Here is a 20,000-nt window from a genome sequence, read left to right on the forward strand (position 1 = left end):
TCACTGCTAATTTGCATCTGAATAACTTCTTTTAAACGTGACCGCTGACCAGTAGGTAGGTAGGAAGTATGCATAATTATCCCATAATGCTCCACATATCTTAAGAGAACTTCAATTACACTTCAAGGTAAGTACCTCTCGTCTAATTTTTCAAACTATGTCTAATCTAGAATGATAAAATGTGATCGAAAAACTCGCGACTGTTAGTACGACCGCGTGGATATTTGTCACATAAATGTAGGAAGTCAAAATTCAAACGGAACTCGTCATACAGTAGAAGCATTCAGGTAGAAAAGTGACCAATAGGAGAAATAGATTTCGAAGGATTAGTCTCGCGATCGATTGCCTGCTCTGAGTGAAAAACGTTACCAATTATAGTCCTGGGTTATAGTACTGAAGCTAGTGGTGCCTTTGGGCTTTTTCACAATATTAAGTCATAATGGCAAATGGACAAGGCAGAAAGTGGTCAGCAAGAAACAACTCGAGAGATAGCAGATATCTAATTAGATGTAATTCCTAGAGCTTTTCAGGACATATTTAAACGTCTAGAAAGCATTTGCCTTGAAATACTTGTTGAGATTTCGAAGTTTCGTCTAGGTAAACCATTTACATTAAGAAAGCCTGATTATGCGATACGCTATATAAGCATGCAGTACATAAACTCAAGAGAAAAATGAAAAGAATTTGAAAATCAACGCACTTACTGAGTGAGATTATGTGGCTGATTAAGCCAACATGATCTATTGTTATCACGAGAACATTTGGCTTTGAGCGCGTGACACTTCAGTAGTACCTGTTTCACAAAAATAGGGGGCACTGAGTTGGGTGGTATTGAAGGTGATGAAAATGGATTTTCCCAAGAGTAATGCCAAAAATAAAAATAAAATAAAGAGAAAAAAAGCATATCAAGTCAATAGGTACTCCTGGTAACTGCTACAATGGAAGAAGCAGGCTAGGGGATCAAGCTCGAAGGCTGCAGACTTCTCATTAGCCTGCTTGCAGGCGGTAGATGTTGTGTCGCCAAGAAACACTATCAGACGCCATATTGGAAGAGCGTGGGATAGGCTGGACGAATCCAAGAGATGCAAAAACAATCTTGCGAACACGTGAAAGTGAATAATCGCAAATCATAATGCTGACAAACACAAAGCGAAGGAAATGGTTAATAAATATAAAGTTTTTTACTATCTGAATAATTTTCGGCGGTTAGATTAAAGCAATATATTGTTGAAAAAACTTTGTGTTAATGAGTAATGTAAACTATCTTTGCACTAGTACGTGGTAGCAATAAATTGGGTTAACTAGGAACCAGTTACAGAAATATTGTTGCCTTCCCAAATAAACTTCATTTTATTCTAAAATGACTAAACAGATATTTGCTGACGTGCAAAACTTTGGGTACCTATTAATCATTTGCAGAAAGATCAATTGAAATACAACATGGCTAAAAATTCTTGTCGTCTTGCGTATAAATACCAACCCACATATGCAAATTAGTTAAGTCTGAACATGATCAATCCACAAAAACAGAAAAATCTCACAAAAACCTTTTCCAACCAAAAATTTTATTGAAACAAACAACATGGAAAAAAATTGTCCATTTCATTGCGTACGTTAAACAAGCAACACACGACGTGTCAACAAAAACCACACGCAACTAAATAAATTTCCTGAAATTTCCCATCAGTCTTCGGGATCAAACCCTTCACCGAAGAGCCGTTTATTTTTTCAATAATGAAGCACAAAATGGACAACAGGCTGTCTTTCAATGGACAACAGGCTTTCTTTCAAATAAACCTTGACTAACAAAGAATTAATCAACTTTAATTTTTTTTTACTTGAAGACTGTGCAGATTTGAGTACAAATAAACGAAACTATAAATAGCCAGAAAAATTTAAACACAGATCCACTCCAAGGTGTTCGATTCCTTCTCTGATAGCCAACCCCACAAAGTATCCAGAAAATTTGCCGTTGGTTTCAGTGTTGTACAAAACATTATCGTTAGTAAAATATTAACGAGAATTCGACGAAGAGGTAAATGTGACGAAATTCCTTGTGTGTGCTGCGATGTTTACTTCAAGCTTTTTATGCAAATTTTTGACATAATATCAAATTACAAAAAATATTTCACTGAAAGATCGTCAAAAAATCTTTATTTCTGGGCGTTCATTTGGAAAAAAGATGCAACACTTAGCGAGAAATAATATTTCAAGTCAATAGGTTGAGAAACAAAATTCGGGAAATCTCTGTCTTTTAAAAGGAAAGTTAAAGAAACATTGTTGGCTTCTCAAATTAAATTCATTTTACACTATCATGACGAAAGAAATCTTTTTCTGAGGTAAAAACTATGGCTACCTATTAATCATTTGCCAGAAAGAACAAGGCTAAAAATTCCTGTCTTCTTTATAAGGAAATAAATTTCAACCCACTTATGCAAATTAGTTAATCTGGAATAATTACACAACGCGATGAATCCACAACGGCCGAAAAATCTCACAAAAACCTTTTCCAGCGAAAAAATTATTGAAACAAACAACATATTTGTACTATGGCCCAAGAGGGTCAGAGTCCAGTTTTAATTTTTCACAGTCCATTTTTAATTTGCCCAGGAGGCTGACAGTTCAGTTTTATTTTTTTCACATTTTTTTTCCAGTAGTGTAGCAGCTCTCGTAACTTGCTATTGTTTGGTACTGTAAGCAGATTTTATTTTTTTTAAGTCTAATTCATTGTTTCGTTTGTTTAGTCTTTTGTTTGTGGCTAGGGTAGCCGAGAACCACATTATACGCAAAATGGTACGTCTCAATTGCCGACTTGAAGACAACACTGTGCATAACACGTGAGCATGGCAGTAGAGGGAGAACTGGTGACGACTCACAAAATTAAAACTGGACTGCAAAATTAAAACTCTGTCCCTAGTAAGTAAATATTTGCATTTATTTTCCTTGGACATGCTGGGATATTCGATATGACGGCAAATGCCGAAGCAAAAAGTTTCAGTTGATTCTTTGGAAATTAGAAATGTAATTTCTGACGTTTGAGTGATCTGAGAACGAATTAGTCAGAAATAATAATTATTAGTATAAATGCATAGGTGATTTTACAAAATCGCGCGCTCTCATTGGCTCGCTATCTCGGATTATCAGCCGATAATCACCTCGACGGACAAAATGGCTGCCAGTAGCCGTTTTGCCACTCGACCTCGACTTCGTCTCGGTGAATATTCACCGATAATCACTGAGCCTGAGGCGGATAATTGTTAAATATTCTGACGGCATGGTTGAGAGACTTGGGTCCGGTCATGTGACTTGGGCGACTATTTAAGCTTTTGGTGGGTGATTTCTGTCATTCTACGTCAGCTAGTCCTTCTGGTGGATTTTCTTTTTCTGTTTTAATTATGGAAGGGTAATGTAGAGTTTGTGATGGTGATGTAGGATACCTTTTTCTCGAGGTTCAGTGCCACTGCATTAGATGAGGAATACGTTTCCACCATTCTAGCACTTGTAACCATCAGACGGCTGACTGTACTCTCCTAATAAACTATTTCATTTTTCATTCCTCGTGTTAGTGAAATGAGAATGACATTTTTTCTATTAAGATGGCTTTTAATTCTCAGAGAAATTTCGAGAAGTGCATTATGCGTAACTTTGAAAGTTTTTTCCAGTATAACGTTTTGGCTCTGGCGAAGACAAACAAGTAAGATCACGTTGTGTACTTTTGTCAAGTACTTGCAGTTTTTCTTGTGGTTGTATTCTCTGTCTGGAAGGAGTTTTGAAATGCATGAAAAATACGCACTTTTAGAGCCAGTCGCCGTGATTCCTTGCTTCTTATTTTCACAGTCAGTCTATTCACGCCAATTAAGATCATTAAGCTCAAGCTTTTCGTCAGTTACGAAAGAGGTGAGACATCATCTTATGTAAGCTCAAGTCATCTTACGTTCGATGAAAACATCTTTGTATTTTTTGTTTGAACAGCAATGAAATGAAAGAATAAAAGCAAAAGGATTTGTTGTGCATTAACCATTGTGTGTAGGACATTACTTTTTTATTAAGCGACTCCTTTAAAACACTTTATTACAGCGATAAGCTTATGCTTTGATTATTTGCCACTACAATTGACATAGTTAATAAAACACACCACAACAACGCTTTCGTTTACAGTTTTTTTGGTGTAGACAGAAAGTTGACGTCAATCCTGTAAAGCAATCCACTAAATCAAGAAGTTACAAAAAATACAGACAACATCAAAAAAATCAATCTTCTGAGGACATCGCGTGTGTAATCGCGCACGAGACAAGATGGTTGCATGGTGCGCAAACCATATATCCACTAACAATAGGAGGTACCGTCCTTAAAGGGGCACACCCAGTGTCCGTAATATGAAGGCAGATGTTATATATCTAACTGGATTTGCAAAAGCTACCTGCAAAAGCCTTAGTTTCTACTAACAATTTTTTGTCGTTCAAAAGTAGCCATTGTAAACACCAAGATTTGACCATTGCGCTTATATCTCCAACTTCTTCCTTTCTTCTAACTCGCTCTCTTTTCAGACTCATAAAACTAGAGTTCTGGACCTATTTTGGTCAAGTCACTGCAATTTTTGATAGGAATGTTTTTGCAAATCCAGCTAGATGTACATGCACTGCTTCTCTGGGCCAAAGTCAACTGTCCATAATATGGAGGTGTCAATTTTATCCAGAGTGCTGTATGGGGAGTGCTTTCCCCAATTTCTAAGCAGTCAATTAAAATTTCAGCCTATTTTTAAGCCATTAGTAAATTGTACAGATCTCGAATCTCAACGATCAGTTAAAAATTGCGTCATTTGTAATTAAGTTGAAAGGTTTAATTTGACCACTTCTCAGTTATTAATTCAACCCTATACAGGCCCACTATTATGGAAGTGTCCGGTAGGAGACGTGCAACTGTACTGTGTTTGCCTTATTCGTAACAGTGGTACAATTATTTCATCAGTCTTAAAAATGATTATTAATGTAACGATAGGTCCCTACAGTTTAGTTAACTGGGAACTGAATTTACCATACATACTGGCTATTTGTTATTATTGCGAGAAAGCCTAAGAACTTCTCCAGGGTCTTGTGCGCGGACACGCCAGAAGAGTTTGGAATGATTTCCTGAACATAACTTCGCTCATGTTGTAACTGCACGTCTTCTACCTTTTGCTTTACCACGTTTGCTATATTTGGATGGCCTGAAAGAATTAAGTGAGTTACATGAAAAACCTAGCAAAACAAAATAAATCGGTGGAGTTTGCCTTGTCTGTCGAATTACTATCTCATGAATGTTTCGTGTGTCTTCGGAACTGTCGTCACAATTCGTGCATACTCTTCAAATAAATACATATCGAATAGAAGCAAGTGTCCTTCGCAACCTTAATCATACTACCATAATGAATAAAATAACCCAATGCGTTACAGTATGTAACACAGCCCATATAAACCTTTCTGATGAATTCATGCTAAAAGTAAATAAATATAAATAAAATCTGATACTTAAGTTAGATTACCAAATTCTCAGTGAATTGTCTAATCTTGTTTTGAGCCAGTGTAGTCAAACAACCAATTTCAAAAGTTTCCCCTGCAGGCTACGCTTCTTGAAAACACACAAGTACGATTGGTTGGTCTTATTGATCCACACTATATAACATTTGAAGTCGGCATTAAATAAACAGTTTGTACCGTGTGAGGATGACAACATCAGTGTCCATTTATCTGCTCTGTAAGTGCCAGTAAATGACGTCACTACACCAAACGTGTTGTGCACTTGTCTAAAAAACAAGAAAAAATAAAGATAAATGCATACATGTAAAGCTGCACGCAAAACCTATGACCTGGATTATGTACACTTTGCTTTTTACTTACTTCAGCAGCCCCACTGTATCTCCTCCCCCTGAATCGCTGCCAAATCCCACACGCCACTGTGAATATCCCTTTCTTTCAACTACTTGCACTTGGTTCACATCTCCACCAACAGAACTTTGATCTATGTAATATGCAACCTAAAAATAGAATACAACTCTTTATTTAGGTTATTGCCAATATGATTCCGTGGTTCCATCATGGATTACTGACGAAAATTCTACTGATAATTTATCACAGTTTAGTATATTCAGTAGGCTTCTAGAAATACTCATTGCACTGCGTGCATGAAGACATTAATTTACGCGTTCCCACTGCTACGCATGTCTCAAACATAGTGCTCTTCGTGTGAAAATCTTTCTCGACCAACGAGAAGTGGGCCAAAAACTGTTTTAAAATATCACTTAGGAGATGAAAGGAGCCAGAAATTAAAAGAACTAATTGGCATACAGGTAGATCTTGTTAATGAAATATGCCTTTTTTTATTTTCTCGATTTTAATTGATTCTACAACCACAAATTTCCAAAGTATACCACTGAACGGGTTTCTTTCAAGCTAAATAGTTTCTCTGTGATAGAAGTCAAGTATATTTCTTCTGCTTTGAATTATTTCGAACTGTCTTTAAGTCTTTAAGTCACATCTGAAATGATTGGCTGGTTTTAGCTTTTAGTTTTGTACTCACCAGGATGACTTTGCTGATAGCAGTATTTGCTGGTAAACTGAGGATCCAGTGAACAGGTTCGTAGCTTACAAGCACGAGTATAATAGATGTGTTTGACTTTCCCCGGCTGACAATATTGACAGTAGCGTCACCGGCTGTAGGAGGACGTCTGTTGATAACCTCGTACACAGCTAGTACGTGAACTTCGTACTGTGCGGAACTGCTGGCAGGCGTGCAGCTGTAGATTGTCTGGGGTTGTTGGTTATATTGGGGCTTGGCAAGGTTTTTATTACTATTAACTTCGATTCGACATCCATATGCATCAGCTAAAAATGAGAAATCAGGTATTAACGCATCGTAAATGGTTTGGTGCATCTGCAGAAGAATAGAAGCCCTTGCCGAGGTAGGGATGTGGTGTTAGTGTTTGGGTATAGGTGTGCGTAGCGGCAGTGCCCAGTGATTTCCTTAAACATTTTTCGCACGTTTTGCTGCATTCGACCTGATATATCAAAATAATATCAAAAATAGACGCCTGGTTTTTTGCGAAAACCAAACTTTGATACTTCCATATCGGGCAGCTAACTTTCGATCTACAAGTGCTTATTTGAGACATTTGCTGTCCTGAAGAGAGCATACTTTGCAAAAATAGCACTGACGTTTGTGCTGAGGCAGGTACTCAACAACACTTGTAATAATCCGATCTCCACTTTACAATGTCCAAGATAAACAATTTTTTATTTTCCTAACTGCAGCTGGTTGGAATATAAGAATTAACCTTCCGTTAACCAGAGTCCTACTTTACCGTAATAATTTCAAATTCAAATTAAATTATTCCGAGTTTAAATAAAAAAGTAAGAAAACAAAGAGAGCTTACGTAAGCAAGTATTGTAATCGTAGTTTTGGCCTGTACACACGCAGTATCCGTTTAAGCAGGCAGCATGCATTTTAAAAGTTCCAGAACAGTACTTGAGGAACAGACATCTCTGTCTGTCAACACTAGGTGTGGCTGTGGCTGTGGGTATCGCCGGGGATGGGAATGTAATTGCGGTGGTGTCCACAGCGTTGGTGTTTCCAAGGCCTTGAAAAGAAAAAAATAACCGATAACTTGTCAAATTATACATGTGTAATAACGACGTTATAAACAATTTGCAGCGAAAAAATAAACCCTAAAAACTTCTCCTATATCTGCGACTAGAAGACAAAGAAAGTTTCTTCCATAGTTTCAAAAATGTTTCCTGCAGGTTACGGCTCTTGAATTCATTCAAGTAGCATTCATTGGTCTTTATTGAGCGATACCATAACATTTCAAGTCGGAATTAGATAAATAGTTTGTACCGTGTGAGGATGACAACATCAGTGTCCATTTATCTGCTCTGTAAGTGCCAGTAAATGACGTCACTACACCAAACGTGTTGTGCACTTGTCTAAAAAACAAGAAAAAATAAAGATAAATGCATACATGTAAAGCTGCACGCAAAACCTATGACCTGGATTATGTACACTTTGCTTTTTACTTACTTCAGCAGCCCCACTGTATCTCCTCCCCCTGAATCGCTGCCAAATCCCACACGCCACTGTGAATATCCCTTTCTTTCAACTACTTGCACTTGGTTCACATCTCCACCAACAGAACTTTGATCTATGTAATATGCAACCTAAAAATAGAATACAACTCTTTATTTAGGTTATTGCCAATATGATTCCGTGGTTCCATCATGGATTACTGACGAAAATTCTACTGATAATTTATCGCAGTTTAGTATATTCAGTAGGCTTCTAGAAATACTAGTTGCACTGCGTGCATGAAGACATTAATTTACGCGTTCCCACTGCTACGCATGTCTCAAACCTAGTGCTCTTCGTGTAAAAAAATCCTTTTCGACCAGCGAGAAGTGGGCCAAAAACTGTTTTAAAATATGACTTAAGAGATGAAGGGAGCCAGAAATCAAAAGAACTAATTGGCATACAGGTAGATCTTGTTAATAAAATATGACTTCTTTTATTTTCTCGATTTTAATTGATTCTATAACCACAAATTTCCAAAGTATACCACTGAACGGGTTTCTTTCAAGCTAAATAGTTTCTCTGTGATAGAAGTCAAGTATATTTCTTCTGCTTTGAATTATTTCGAACTGTCTTTAAGTCTTTAAATGACATCTGAAATGATTGGTTGGTTTAAGCTTTAGTTTTGTACTCACCAGGATGACTTTGCTGATAGCAGTATTAGCTGGTAAACTGAGGATCCAGTGAACAGGTTCGTAGCTTACAAGCACGAGTATAATAGATCTGTTTGACTTTCCACGGCTGACAATATTGACAGTAGCGTCACCGGCTGTAGGAGGACGTCTGTTGATAACCTCGTACACAGCTAGTACGTGAACTTCGTACTGTGCGGAACTGCTGGCAGGCGTGCAGCTGTAGATTGTCTGGGGTTGTTGGTTATATTGGGGCTTGGCAAGGCTTTTATTACTATTAACCTCGATTCGACATCCATATGCATCAGCTAAAAATGAGAAAGCACGTATTAACTCATCGTAAATGGTTTGGTGCATCAGCAGAAGAATAGAAGCCCTTGCCGAGGTAGGGATGTGGTGTTAGTGGTTGGGTATAGGTGTGCGTAGCGGCAGTGCCCAGTGATTTCCTTAAACATTTTTCGCACGTTTTGCTGCATTCGACCTGATATATCAAATAATATCAAAAATAGACGCCTGGTTCTTTGCGAAAACCAAACTTTGATACTTCCATATCGGGCAGCTAACTTTCGATCTACAAGTGCTTATTTGAGACATTTGCTGTCCTGAAGAGAGCATACTTTGCAAAAATAGCACTGACGTTTGTGCTGAGGCAGGTACTCAACAACACTTGTAATAATCCGATCTCCACTTTACAATGTCCAAGATAAACAATTTTTTATTTTCCTAACTGCAGCTGGTTGGAATATAAGAATTAACCTTCCGTTAACCAGAGTCCTACTTTATCGTAATAATTTCAAATTCAAATTAAATTATTCCGAGTTTAAATAAAAAAGTAAGAAAACAAAGAGAGCTTACGTAAGCAAGTATTGTAATCGTAGTTTTGGCCTGTACACACGCAGTATCCGTTTAAGCAGGCAGCATGCATTTTAAAAGTTCCAGAACAGTACTTGAGGAACAGACATCTCTGTCTGTCAACACTAGGTGTGGCTGTGGCTGTGGGTATCGCCGGGGATGGGAATGTAATTGCGGTGGTGTCCACAGCGTTGGTGTTTCCAAGGCCTTGAATTGAAAAAAATAACCGATAACTTGTCAAATTATACATGTGTAATAACGACGTTATAAACAATTTGCAGCGAAAAAATAAACCCTAAAAACTTCTCCTATATCTGCGACTAGAAAACAAAGAAAGTTTCTTCCATAGTTTCAAAAATGTTTCCTGCAGGTTACGGCTCTTGAATTCATTCAAGTAGCATTCATTGGTCTTTATTGAGCGATACCATAACATTTCAAGTCGGCATTAAATAAATAGTTTGTACTGTGTGAGGATGACAACATCAGTGTCCATTTATCTGCTCTGTAAGTCCCAGTAAATGACGTCACTACACCAAACGTGTTGTGCACTTGTCTAAAAAACAAGAAAAAATAAAGATAAATGCATACATGTAAAGCTGCACGCAAAACCTATGACCTGGATTATGTACACTTTGCTTTTTACTTACTTCAGCAGCCCCACTGTATCTCCTCCCCCTGAATCGCTGCCAAATCCCACACGCCACTGTGAATATCCCTTTCTTTCAACTACTTGCACTTGGTTCACATCTCCACCAACAGAACTTTGATCTATGTAATATGCAACCTAAAAATAGAATACAACTCTTTATTTAGGTTATTGCCAATATGATTCCGTGGTTCCATCATGGATTACTGACGAAAATTCTACTGATAATTTATCGCAGTTTAGTATATTCAGTAGGCTTCTAGAAATACTGGTTGCACTGCGTGCATAAAGACATTAATTTACGCGTTCCCACTGCTACGCATGTCTCAAACCTAGTGCTCTTCGTGTAAAAAATCCTTCTCGACCAGCGAGAAGTGGGCCAAAAACTGTTTTAAAATATGACTTAGGAGATGAAGGGAACCAGAAATAAAATAACTAGTTGGCATACAGGTAGATCTTGTTAATAAAATATGACTTCTTTTATTTTCTCGATTTTAATTGATTCTATAACCACAAATTTCCAAAGTATACCACTGAACGGGTTTCTTTCAAGCTAAATAGTTTCTCTGTGATAGAAGTCAAGTATATTTCTTCTTCTTTGAATTATTTCGAACTGTCTTTAAGTCTTTAAATGACATCTGAAATGATTGGTTGGTTTAAGCTTTAGTTTTGTACTCACCAGGATGACTTTGCTGATAGCAGTATTAGCTGGTAAATTGAGGATCCAGTGAACAGGTTCGTAGCTTACAAGCACGAGTATAATAGATCTGTTTGACTTTCCACGGCTGACAATATTGACAGTAGCGTCACCGGCTGTAGGAGGACGTCTGTTGATAACCTCGTACACAGCTAGTACGTGAACTTCGTACTGTGGGGAACTGCTGCCAGGCGTGCAGCTGTAGATTGTCTGGGGTTGTTGGTTATATTGGGGCTTGGCAAGGCTTTTATTACTATTAACCTCAATTCGACATCCATATGCATCAGCTAAAAATGAGAAAGCAGGTATTAACGCATCGTAAATGGTTTAGTCCATCAGCAGAAGAATAGAAGCCCTTGCCGAGGTAGGGATGTGGTGTTAGTGTTTGGGTATAGGTGTGCGTAGCGGTAGTGCCCAGTGATTTCTTAAACATTTTTTTCATTTTTCGATCTACAAGTGCTTATTTGAGACATTTGCTGTGCTGAAAAGAGCATGCTTTTGCAAAAAAAGCACTGGCGTTTGTATTGGCTGGCCCCAGATTGTCTAGGTTTGTTGGTTATCTTGGGGCTTGGCAAGGTTTTTATTACTATTAACTTCGATTCGACATCCATATGCATCAGCTAAAAATGAGAAAGCAGCTATTAACGCATCGTAAATGGCCTGGTGCATCAGCAGAAGAGTAGAAGCCCTTGCCGAGGTAGGGATGTGGTGTTAGTGTTTGGGTATAGGTGTGCGTAGCGGCAGTGCCCAGTGATTTCCTTAAACATTTTTAGCACGTTTTGCTGCATTCGACCTGATATATCGAAATTATATCAAAAATAGACGCCTGGTTCTTTGCGAAAACCAAACTTTGATACTTCCATATCGGGCAGCTAACTTTCGATCTACAAGTGCTTATTTGAGACATTTGCTGTCCTGAAGAGAGCATACTTTGCAAAAATAGCACTGACGTTTGTACTTAGGCAGGTATTCAACAACACTTGTAATAATCCGATCTCCACTTTACAATGTCCAAGATAAACAATTTTTTATTTTCCTGACTGCAGCTGGTTGGAATATAAGAATTAACCTTCCGTTAACAAGAGTCCTACTTTACCGTAATAATTTCAAATTCAAATTAAATTATTCCGAGTTTAAATAAAAAAGTAAGAAAACAAAGAGAGCTTACGTAAGCAAGTATTGTAATCGTAGTTTTGGCCTGTACACACGCAGTATCCGTTTAAGCAGGCAGCATGCATTTTAAAAGTTCCAGAACAGTACTTGAGGAACAGACATCTCTGTCTGTCAACACTAGGTGTGGCTGTGGCTGTGGGTATCGCCGGGGATGGGAATGTAATTGCGGTGGTGTCCACAGCGTTGGTGTTTCCAAGGCCTTGAACAGAAAAAAAAAACCGATAACTTGTCAAATTATACATGTGTAATAACGACGTTATAAACAATTTGCAGCGAAAAAATAAACCCTAAAAACTTCTATATTTGCGACTAGAAGACAAAGAACGTTTCTTCCATAGTTTCAAAAATGTTTCCTGCAGGTTACGGCTCTTGAATTCATTCAAGTAGGATTCATTGGTCTTTATTGAGCGATACCATAACATTTCAAGTCGGCATTAGATAAATAGTTTGTACCGTGTGAGGATGACAACATCAGTGTCCATTTATCTGCTCTGTAAGTGCCAGTAAATGACGTCACTACACCAAACGTGTTGTGCACTTGTCTAAAAAACAAGAAAAAATAAAGATAAATGCAAACATGTAAAGCTGCACGCAAAACCTATGACCTGGATTATGTACACTTTGCTTTTTACTTACTTTAGCAGCCCCACTGTATCTCCTCCCCCTGAATCGCTGCCAAATCCCATACGCCACTGTGAATATCCCTTTCTTTCAACTACTTGCACTTGGTTCACATCTCCACCAACAGAACTTTGATCTATGTAATATGCAACCTAAAAATAGAATACAACTCTTTATTTAGGTTATTGCCAATATGTTTTCGTGGTTTCATCATGGATTACTGACGAAAATTCTACTGATAATTTATCACAGTTTAGTATATTCAGTAGGCTTCTAGAAATACTGGTTGCACTGCGTGCATAAAGACATTAATTTACGCGTTCCCACTGCTACGCATGTCTCAAACCTAGTGCTCTTCGTGTAAAAAATCCTTCTCGACTAGCGAGAAGTGGGCCAAAAACTGTTTTAAAATATGACTTAAGAGATGAAGGGAGCCAGAAATTAAAAGAACTAATTATAATTGGCATACAGGTAGATCTTGTTAATAAAATATGACTTCTTTTATTTTCTCGATTTTAATTGATTCTATAACCACAAATTTCCAAAGTATACCACTGAACGGGTTTCTTTCAAGCTAAATAGTTTCTCTGTGATAGAAGTCAAGTATATTTCTTCTGCTTTGAATTATTTCGAACTGTCTTTAAGTCTTTAAATGACATCTGAAATGATTGGTTGGTTTAAGCTTTAGTTTTGTACTCACCAGGATGACTTTGCTGATAGCAGTATTAGCTGGTAAATTGAGGATCCAGTGAACAGGTTCATAGCTTACAAGCACGAGTATAATAGATCTGTTTGACTTTCCACGGCTGACAATATTGACAGTAGCGTCACCGGCTGTAGGAGGACGTCTGTTGATAACCTCGTTTACAGCTAGTACGTGAACTTCGTACTGTGCGGAACTGCTGGCAGGCGTGCAGCTGTAGATTGTCTGGGGTTGTTGGTTATATTGGGGCTTGGCAAGGCTTTTATTACTATTAACCTCGATTCGACATCCATATGCATCAGCTAAAAATGAGAAAACAGGTATTAACTCATCGTAAATGGTTTGGTGCATCAGCAGAAGAATAGAAGCCTTTGCCGAGGTAGGGATGTGGTGTTAGTGTTTGGGTATAGGTGTGCGTAGCGGCAGTGCCCAGTGATTTCTTAAACATTTTTTTCATTTTTCGATCTGCAAGTGCTTATTTGAGACATTTGCTGTGCTGAAAAGAGCATGCTTTTGCAAAAATAGCACTGGCGTTTGTATTGGAACAGGTGTTCAACAACACTTGGAATATCCCAATATTCACTTTACATTTTCCGAGATAAGCAATTTTGTTCAGCCTAACTAAGGCTGGTTAGAATTTATCAGTCAACCTTTCGTCAGCGGGAGCGCTACTTGACCGTGATCTTTTCAATTTAAAATATTTTCAGTGAAGTGCTTTTTATATTGTTACTGATTTTAGTAAACTAGACTCATAGCTGTGTGCACTCAAGTATTAGTTATTACGAATTGACGTGAATCACACAGTAATCCTTCTGTGCTGTCTGTTAAAACATCAAAACTTACTTTCGCTCCATAAATGCCAACAGCTTTTGGTAAATCAGAAATCAGCTAACGATATAGCCATCTATTAACACAGTCTTTGGCTATTGTACAAAATAATAGGTAAAATGCTTGAATTTTACCTATTATGGAAGATGGAGATTAGATAGCTACAGCACAACTTGGATTGAAATTTTTGGTTTTAAGGGAAATAGTTCTGAGGAACGACTGTTCCATTTTGAACTGGATTAATGTGTTCCCCTTCCACTTAAATACATCGATCATTGATATGTATACTCTGAAAATAACATGGTAAGCTATCATGACACGATACTTTGAAAATCACACATACCTTGGGGATGGCTTCTCCCTTATAAATCCCTCGCACGAGAATTAAAAAGATGATTTGAAAAAAAATCAATGATTAGCAATATTCTGTATTTGGGGGTAAACCGTGCCACATAAAAAAAATAATTCAATTTAAAGACCGCCGGAAATTTCGCTTTTTCTCAAACTGGAAGTCAGTTCGTTTACGCATTCACAGTTGATCTGAGCGGAACGAGAGCGAGGAAGGGCGAGGAAAAACCTTCGATGCAAACAACATTTCGTGCAGTAATTTTTGCTTGTGAGTAGGTTTTCTGGTCAGCTCACGATATGATGAGGTCAGTCACCGGATGTAAAATTTCTCTTCCTTATCAACGAGCGACAAATCCGTCTGTGGGCCTTTAATATTCGTTGTCAACATTTGCATAACAAGGACAAAGATAAACATCACATCACTTACGAGACAAAAGTCGCATTATTCTCGGCACAGGGATTTTTATTGAGAGCAAAGATTCATTCTTCACTGTCTAGCAATCACTCGACCTTCCGCGAATATTTTATGATTGTTTTTAAGCGAGGTGATGAAAGGAATACAAGCGATCACGTAACTTGCACGTCGTCAGAGGTGATTAATTTTTGTCACAATATGCCTCCGAATCAAAAAGCATCATTTTAGAAACATGAACATCATTCTAAAGGACTATTCTACGCAATAAGTTGGTAATTTTGAGAGCGGAAAACAAGTCAACGGCCGAAGTTATAGAAATGTAGCCACGTGGTAATGATGTTTACGCAATAGAATCAGAAGCTCACCTGGGAGAGACAAAACGCGGAGCCTTACTCCATGGAGTACACTATGGAGTACTCCTAAAAATTATCTATCGGTCAAATTAACTTATTTATCACCATGGCGAGGTATTTAGATGTACATACCTTTATTTATTTTGAGCTTCCCATCTTTCCAATTGTTACAGTTTGATGCAGTTCACGAATTGGCCGCTATCTTGAAATTTCGTAGGTATTTCATGTATACCTAATTATAGCTTATTTAACTTTATGTATATTTAGACAAATATTGAAACAAACGCGTATACCCTTGTAAACCCATATAGGCCGTGTATGCCCATAATATACCCATGTATCGTAAATACTTTTGTTCTTGGGCCATCGTAGTTTCATCAAAAATAAGACACAAACAGCAGTGATAAACATATTGATGATGTTGTCTGTTTTTGTTCGAAACATCGTTGATATGATAGTTGATTATGCCTTGTGGGTAGCCGTTCTGAAGAAGGAGTTTTCGAAGATCATTGAGGGCAGATTGTAGCAAGGAGGCAGATGAACAAAGACGGTAGTAGCGATAAGTGAGGGAGCGGATGAGGTTTATTTTGTACTTTCGTGGAGTGAAGGAATCCCATTTCGTGTAGAGACCTGTGAAAGTTTTCTTTAGGTAGATGGATGTCGTGAAAGCGTTGTTTTGATTACGTGTGACAAGAATATCCAAAAACGGAATTGCATTGTTATGTTCAAATTCAATGGTAAATTTAATATTGCGATGACAGCATTCAACTAGTGCAAAAAGTCATTTGCACTGTCTTTGTTGTGGAACATGGTGAATGTCTCATCAACGTAACGATTCCAAAATAAAGGACTAACTGTGGCGTTCAGCAACCACTTTTCTTCAAAAGCACACATAAAAATGTTGGCTAAGACAGGGCCCAATGGTGAACCCATGGCAACACCATCGATTTGGTCGTAGTATTTACCATCAAAATACATCAAAAAAACATCAGCATAGCAATCCAGTGTCTACAGTTCCTAAGAAAGATATTGTTATCCTACTTCCCTACTTAGGTTTGCAAAGCAACCAAGTAGCTAAACGCCTGAAATCTTGTGTGTACAAATTCTACTCTTGTGTTAACCTTAAGATTGTGTTTCAGAGCACTCGATGTATAAAATCTTTCTTTCCTTACAAGGACCGTATTAATCGTTCACAACAATCCAGAGTTATTTACAGAGCAAATTGTTGGGATTGTAATGGTTTTTACATCGGTAAAACTAAACGGCGGCTTCACGATAGAAAAACCGAACATTTTAAGGCCTTAGCTAAAAATGACAATACTTCAGCCATTGCTGACCACGTCAAGGCCACTGGACATAACATCAAGTGGGATCATTTTGATATTTTAGCGAAGGGCAAAACTGACTATCATTGTAAAATAAAAGAGACCTTCTTTATTCAAGAACTTGAGCCAGCTTTCAACGTCAACGTCGGAAGTGAAAAGCTGATGCTTTATTAATCTTTTCTGTTTTTTTTATTATTATTACAATTATTATTATTATATATTTTACTGTTAAGTATTTGCTTAATCTAGGTTCCAGTCCCCTCATCCGCTTTGTTATATATGAATAGCTGTTTTAAATTTCAACGGTTACTTTTGAAAATGTATGTAGAGCACATACAAAACGTCAAGTCATACCCATGTATGTAACTATAGTATACAGTGTATACCCACATATACCCATGTATGCTGCTGTATGCCCATATATTCCCATTGTAATCTGATGAAATTACCGTGTGCAAATAAAGTTTTTCATTCCATTCCATACGAGAATACATGGGCATACACGGGCCTGTATGGGTGTGCTGGAATATATGGTTTTGTATGAATATTTGTCTAAAAATACACTATAATAGAGGATACACGAGATACCTACGAACCTTCAAGATGGCGGCCAATTCGTGACCTGCATCGAAATGTAACCATCAGAGAGCTGGAAAGCTCAAAATAAATAAAGGTATGTACAACTAAATGCCTCACCATGTTGATAAAGAATTTAATTTGACCGATAAATGATTTTTAGGGGTACTCCATGGAGTAGGGCTCCATGTTTTGTCCTCTCCCAGCTCACCTTTATAATTTTTCACATGAATATCGTTTACGATTGCCTTGTTTTGCCATAAAAACGATCAAAATGCCTTCACAAGGCTCTAAAGAAGCTCTCAATGTAATTTTTGAGTGATTTCGAGTAAAACTCTTTTTCTTTTTCCTCCGTTGTGGACGCCATTTTTGTCTCGCTGGAGGATCACAGAATGACGTCAAAATCATCGGGACAGACAAGCACACACACAATCAAGAAATCGAGATTATTTCCTGGCATATATCACACAGGGAGACTGTCAAGATTAGTCTTGCTGCTTGCCTGGTGACTCGCAGCAATAATACGTGATGACAGAACGCATAAACGAGGGCCAAAATATATTCTTTTGTCTTTCTTCTAATTAGACCAACTAGCCTCGTTCTAAAGTAATATTTCTTTTGTATTTTGTCCGTGCTAACGATGCTACTGGGTCTAATATTTTATCCCAGGCGGTTCTTTGAGAAAGAATCCAATGCGGCTTGCGAATGAACTTTCATTTCGTACCGAATTTGGATCTTGCAGTATTAAAAAGAAAACAATAATGAGGATATACATTTCTGTTTAACTAATATTTCGTCAGGCACAGGCTGACTTCTTCAGGGACCGGTCAGCGGTCAGCGTAGAAGATGGGCGCGTATTTTCAGCTCTGATTTCATTCAGACTTCTTACTGATTATTTTGCATCTTTTTATGTTCCTAATCGTGTTTTTTGAGTGTGTATATGTTTGTCAACATGGTCACGTCGAGGAGAGGTCGATAAATGGATTCCTCTACAAACGAAGAACACGATTTTGAAAGTTATGTTCAGGAGTGTCTTGGTACTATGCTCCGTGACATGGAATCTATCAAGTCCAACCAAGCCGTTTTCCAGCAAGACTTGGCTGAAGTGAAGCGAAAGCTTGCCACCCCTTCAGAGTCGCTGAACTTAAAATTTGAAACTTTAATTAGTGAACTACATGAGTACATGATTAAAACTGATGCACTGGAAACCGAGGTTAATGACAATGCTGTCAGCATTGATAGGGCTTATGGAAAACTTCTTCCATTAGAAAGATATGAAAGATGTTCTAGACATTTTAATTTGCGTTTCTACAACATTCCTGAACACCCTGGAGAGAACTGTATTAAAGCATTACAAACTTTGTTATCTGAAGACTAGGGTTTGAAGCCTGAGATAGAAAACGCCCACAGGATTGGACGTCCTAGGACCGACGCTGGAACTAACTCAAGATCTATTATCGCCAAGTTTCTTTACCAACCGGAGCGCCTCCAAGTGATCCAGAAGAAGAAACAGTTAAACAATGGTGTCACAGTGTCTTGCACCACCTCCGTTGTCGAGCTCCAGTATGCTGACGACAATTGCGTCTGTACCACTTCTGAGGAGAACCTCCAGACTATTCTGTCCAAAAGTCCGAAAAGTCTGTCCAAAAGTCCGAGATCCTTTACCAACCTGTGCCTGGTCAAGCGAACGTCTCCCCCTCCTTTAAGACCAACGTGTCGGTGCTGAAGAATGTTGAATCTTTTCCATATCTGGGAAGCTTCCTCTCTGTTAAAGCAGATATCGATGATGAGATCCAGCATCGCCTTCGGGCCGGTAGCTATGCCTCTGGACGTATGCGCGAGAGGGATTTCGAGGAGCGAGGTATAAAAACTGACACCAAGGTGAAGATCTACAAGGCGGTGGTGTTTCCCTCCCTCCTTTATGGCTCAGAATCCTGGACCACCTACCGGCGACACTTCAAATCCCTTGAAAAATACCATCAGCGCTGCCTCCGCCGTATTCTGGGCATTAGCTGGACGCATCGCCAAACGAATACCAGCGTTCTAGAGGAGGCTAACTCCATTAGCATTGAAGCTATGGTAGCCCAAAGCCAACTCCGCTGGTCAGGGAATGTCCGCAGAATGGATAAAGTGCGTCACCCAAGGCAGATCTTGTAGGGCGAGTGTAATTTCAAGATCACTGGGAAGACAGAGGAAGCGCTTCAAAGACAACCTCAAGGCCACTCTGAAAGCATGCAAAATCCGCGACGACAAATGGAAGGAGCTTGCCTCAGATCGGGCGCGATGGAGAGGCACTATCCATGTCAAATCAGTTCGAACGTTACAAAAAATACACTCGCGTCGTTCGAATTTTGACCCGTGTGTAGGCCGTGGGAAGGTCCGGATTCAAGCTCAAGTGAGCAGTCGAATTGAGTAATAACGAAGAATGCTAATAGTTTGCGACATAAAGAAAAGAAGGTTTTGCCGTGCAAGAAAACAAGCGAAACGTTTCTCCATGGGAAACAAACATGTTCAGCGATCGATCAGCCAGTTTCATGTTTTATATGTCACATATCGACCTCAAATCTAACTGTATGAACATGTGCAGGTATTATATTTTGTTCTTTGATTTTCGTTTTTCTTTCGAACGTTAAACAAAGTGATTCCTAAGTCGCAAGCTTGTACAGCGAGTAGACAGTTTTTTCCACAACTTCGTGCAAATTGTCAAGAAAAATTTTTTTTCAACTGCACATCG

General features: G+C 38.4%; 1 protein-coding gene across 3 annotated transcripts in view; it reads right to left on the reverse strand.

Moving 5' to 3' along the window:
* Positions 1-4,020: 4,020 nt before the first annotated feature.
* Positions 4,021-20,000, reverse strand: part of LOC138052116 (uncharacterized) — a 58,227-nt gene continuing 42,247 nt past the window's right edge. For all 3 annotated transcript variants that reach the window (XM_068898492.1, XM_068898490.1, XM_068898491.1), the window contains exons 3-18: positions 13,419-13,723; positions 12,734-12,870; positions 12,551-12,639; positions 12,093-12,296; positions 10,907-11,211; positions 10,229-10,365; positions 10,046-10,134; positions 9,585-9,788; positions 8,733-9,037; positions 8,053-8,189; positions 7,870-7,958; positions 7,409-7,612; positions 6,556-6,860; positions 5,877-6,013; positions 5,694-5,782; positions 4,021-5,206 (exon numbers count right to left, since the gene is read on the reverse strand). In XM_068898492.1, the coding sequence (XP_068754593.1) occupies positions 5,031-5,206; positions 5,694-5,782; positions 5,877-6,013; positions 6,556-6,860; positions 7,409-7,612; positions 7,870-7,958; positions 8,053-8,189; positions 8,733-9,037; positions 9,585-9,788; positions 10,046-10,134; positions 10,229-10,365; positions 10,907-11,211; positions 12,093-12,296; positions 12,551-12,639; positions 12,734-12,870; positions 13,419-13,723 (2,912 nt within the window). In that variant the 3' untranslated portion in view covers positions 4,021-5,030. The remainder of the gene's footprint in view (positions 5,207-5,693; positions 5,783-5,876; positions 6,014-6,555; positions 6,861-7,408; positions 7,613-7,869; positions 7,959-8,052; positions 8,190-8,732; positions 9,038-9,584; positions 9,789-10,045; positions 10,135-10,228; positions 10,366-10,906; positions 11,212-12,092; positions 12,297-12,550; positions 12,640-12,733; positions 12,871-13,418; positions 13,724-20,000) is intronic.

The sequence above is a fragment of the Montipora capricornis genome, chromosome 6, assembly GCF_036669925.1.
Source record: "Montipora capricornis isolate CH-2021 chromosome 6, ASM3666992v2, whole genome shotgun sequence".
NCBI lineage: Eukaryota > Metazoa > Cnidaria > Anthozoa > Scleractinia > Acroporidae > Montipora > Montipora capricornis.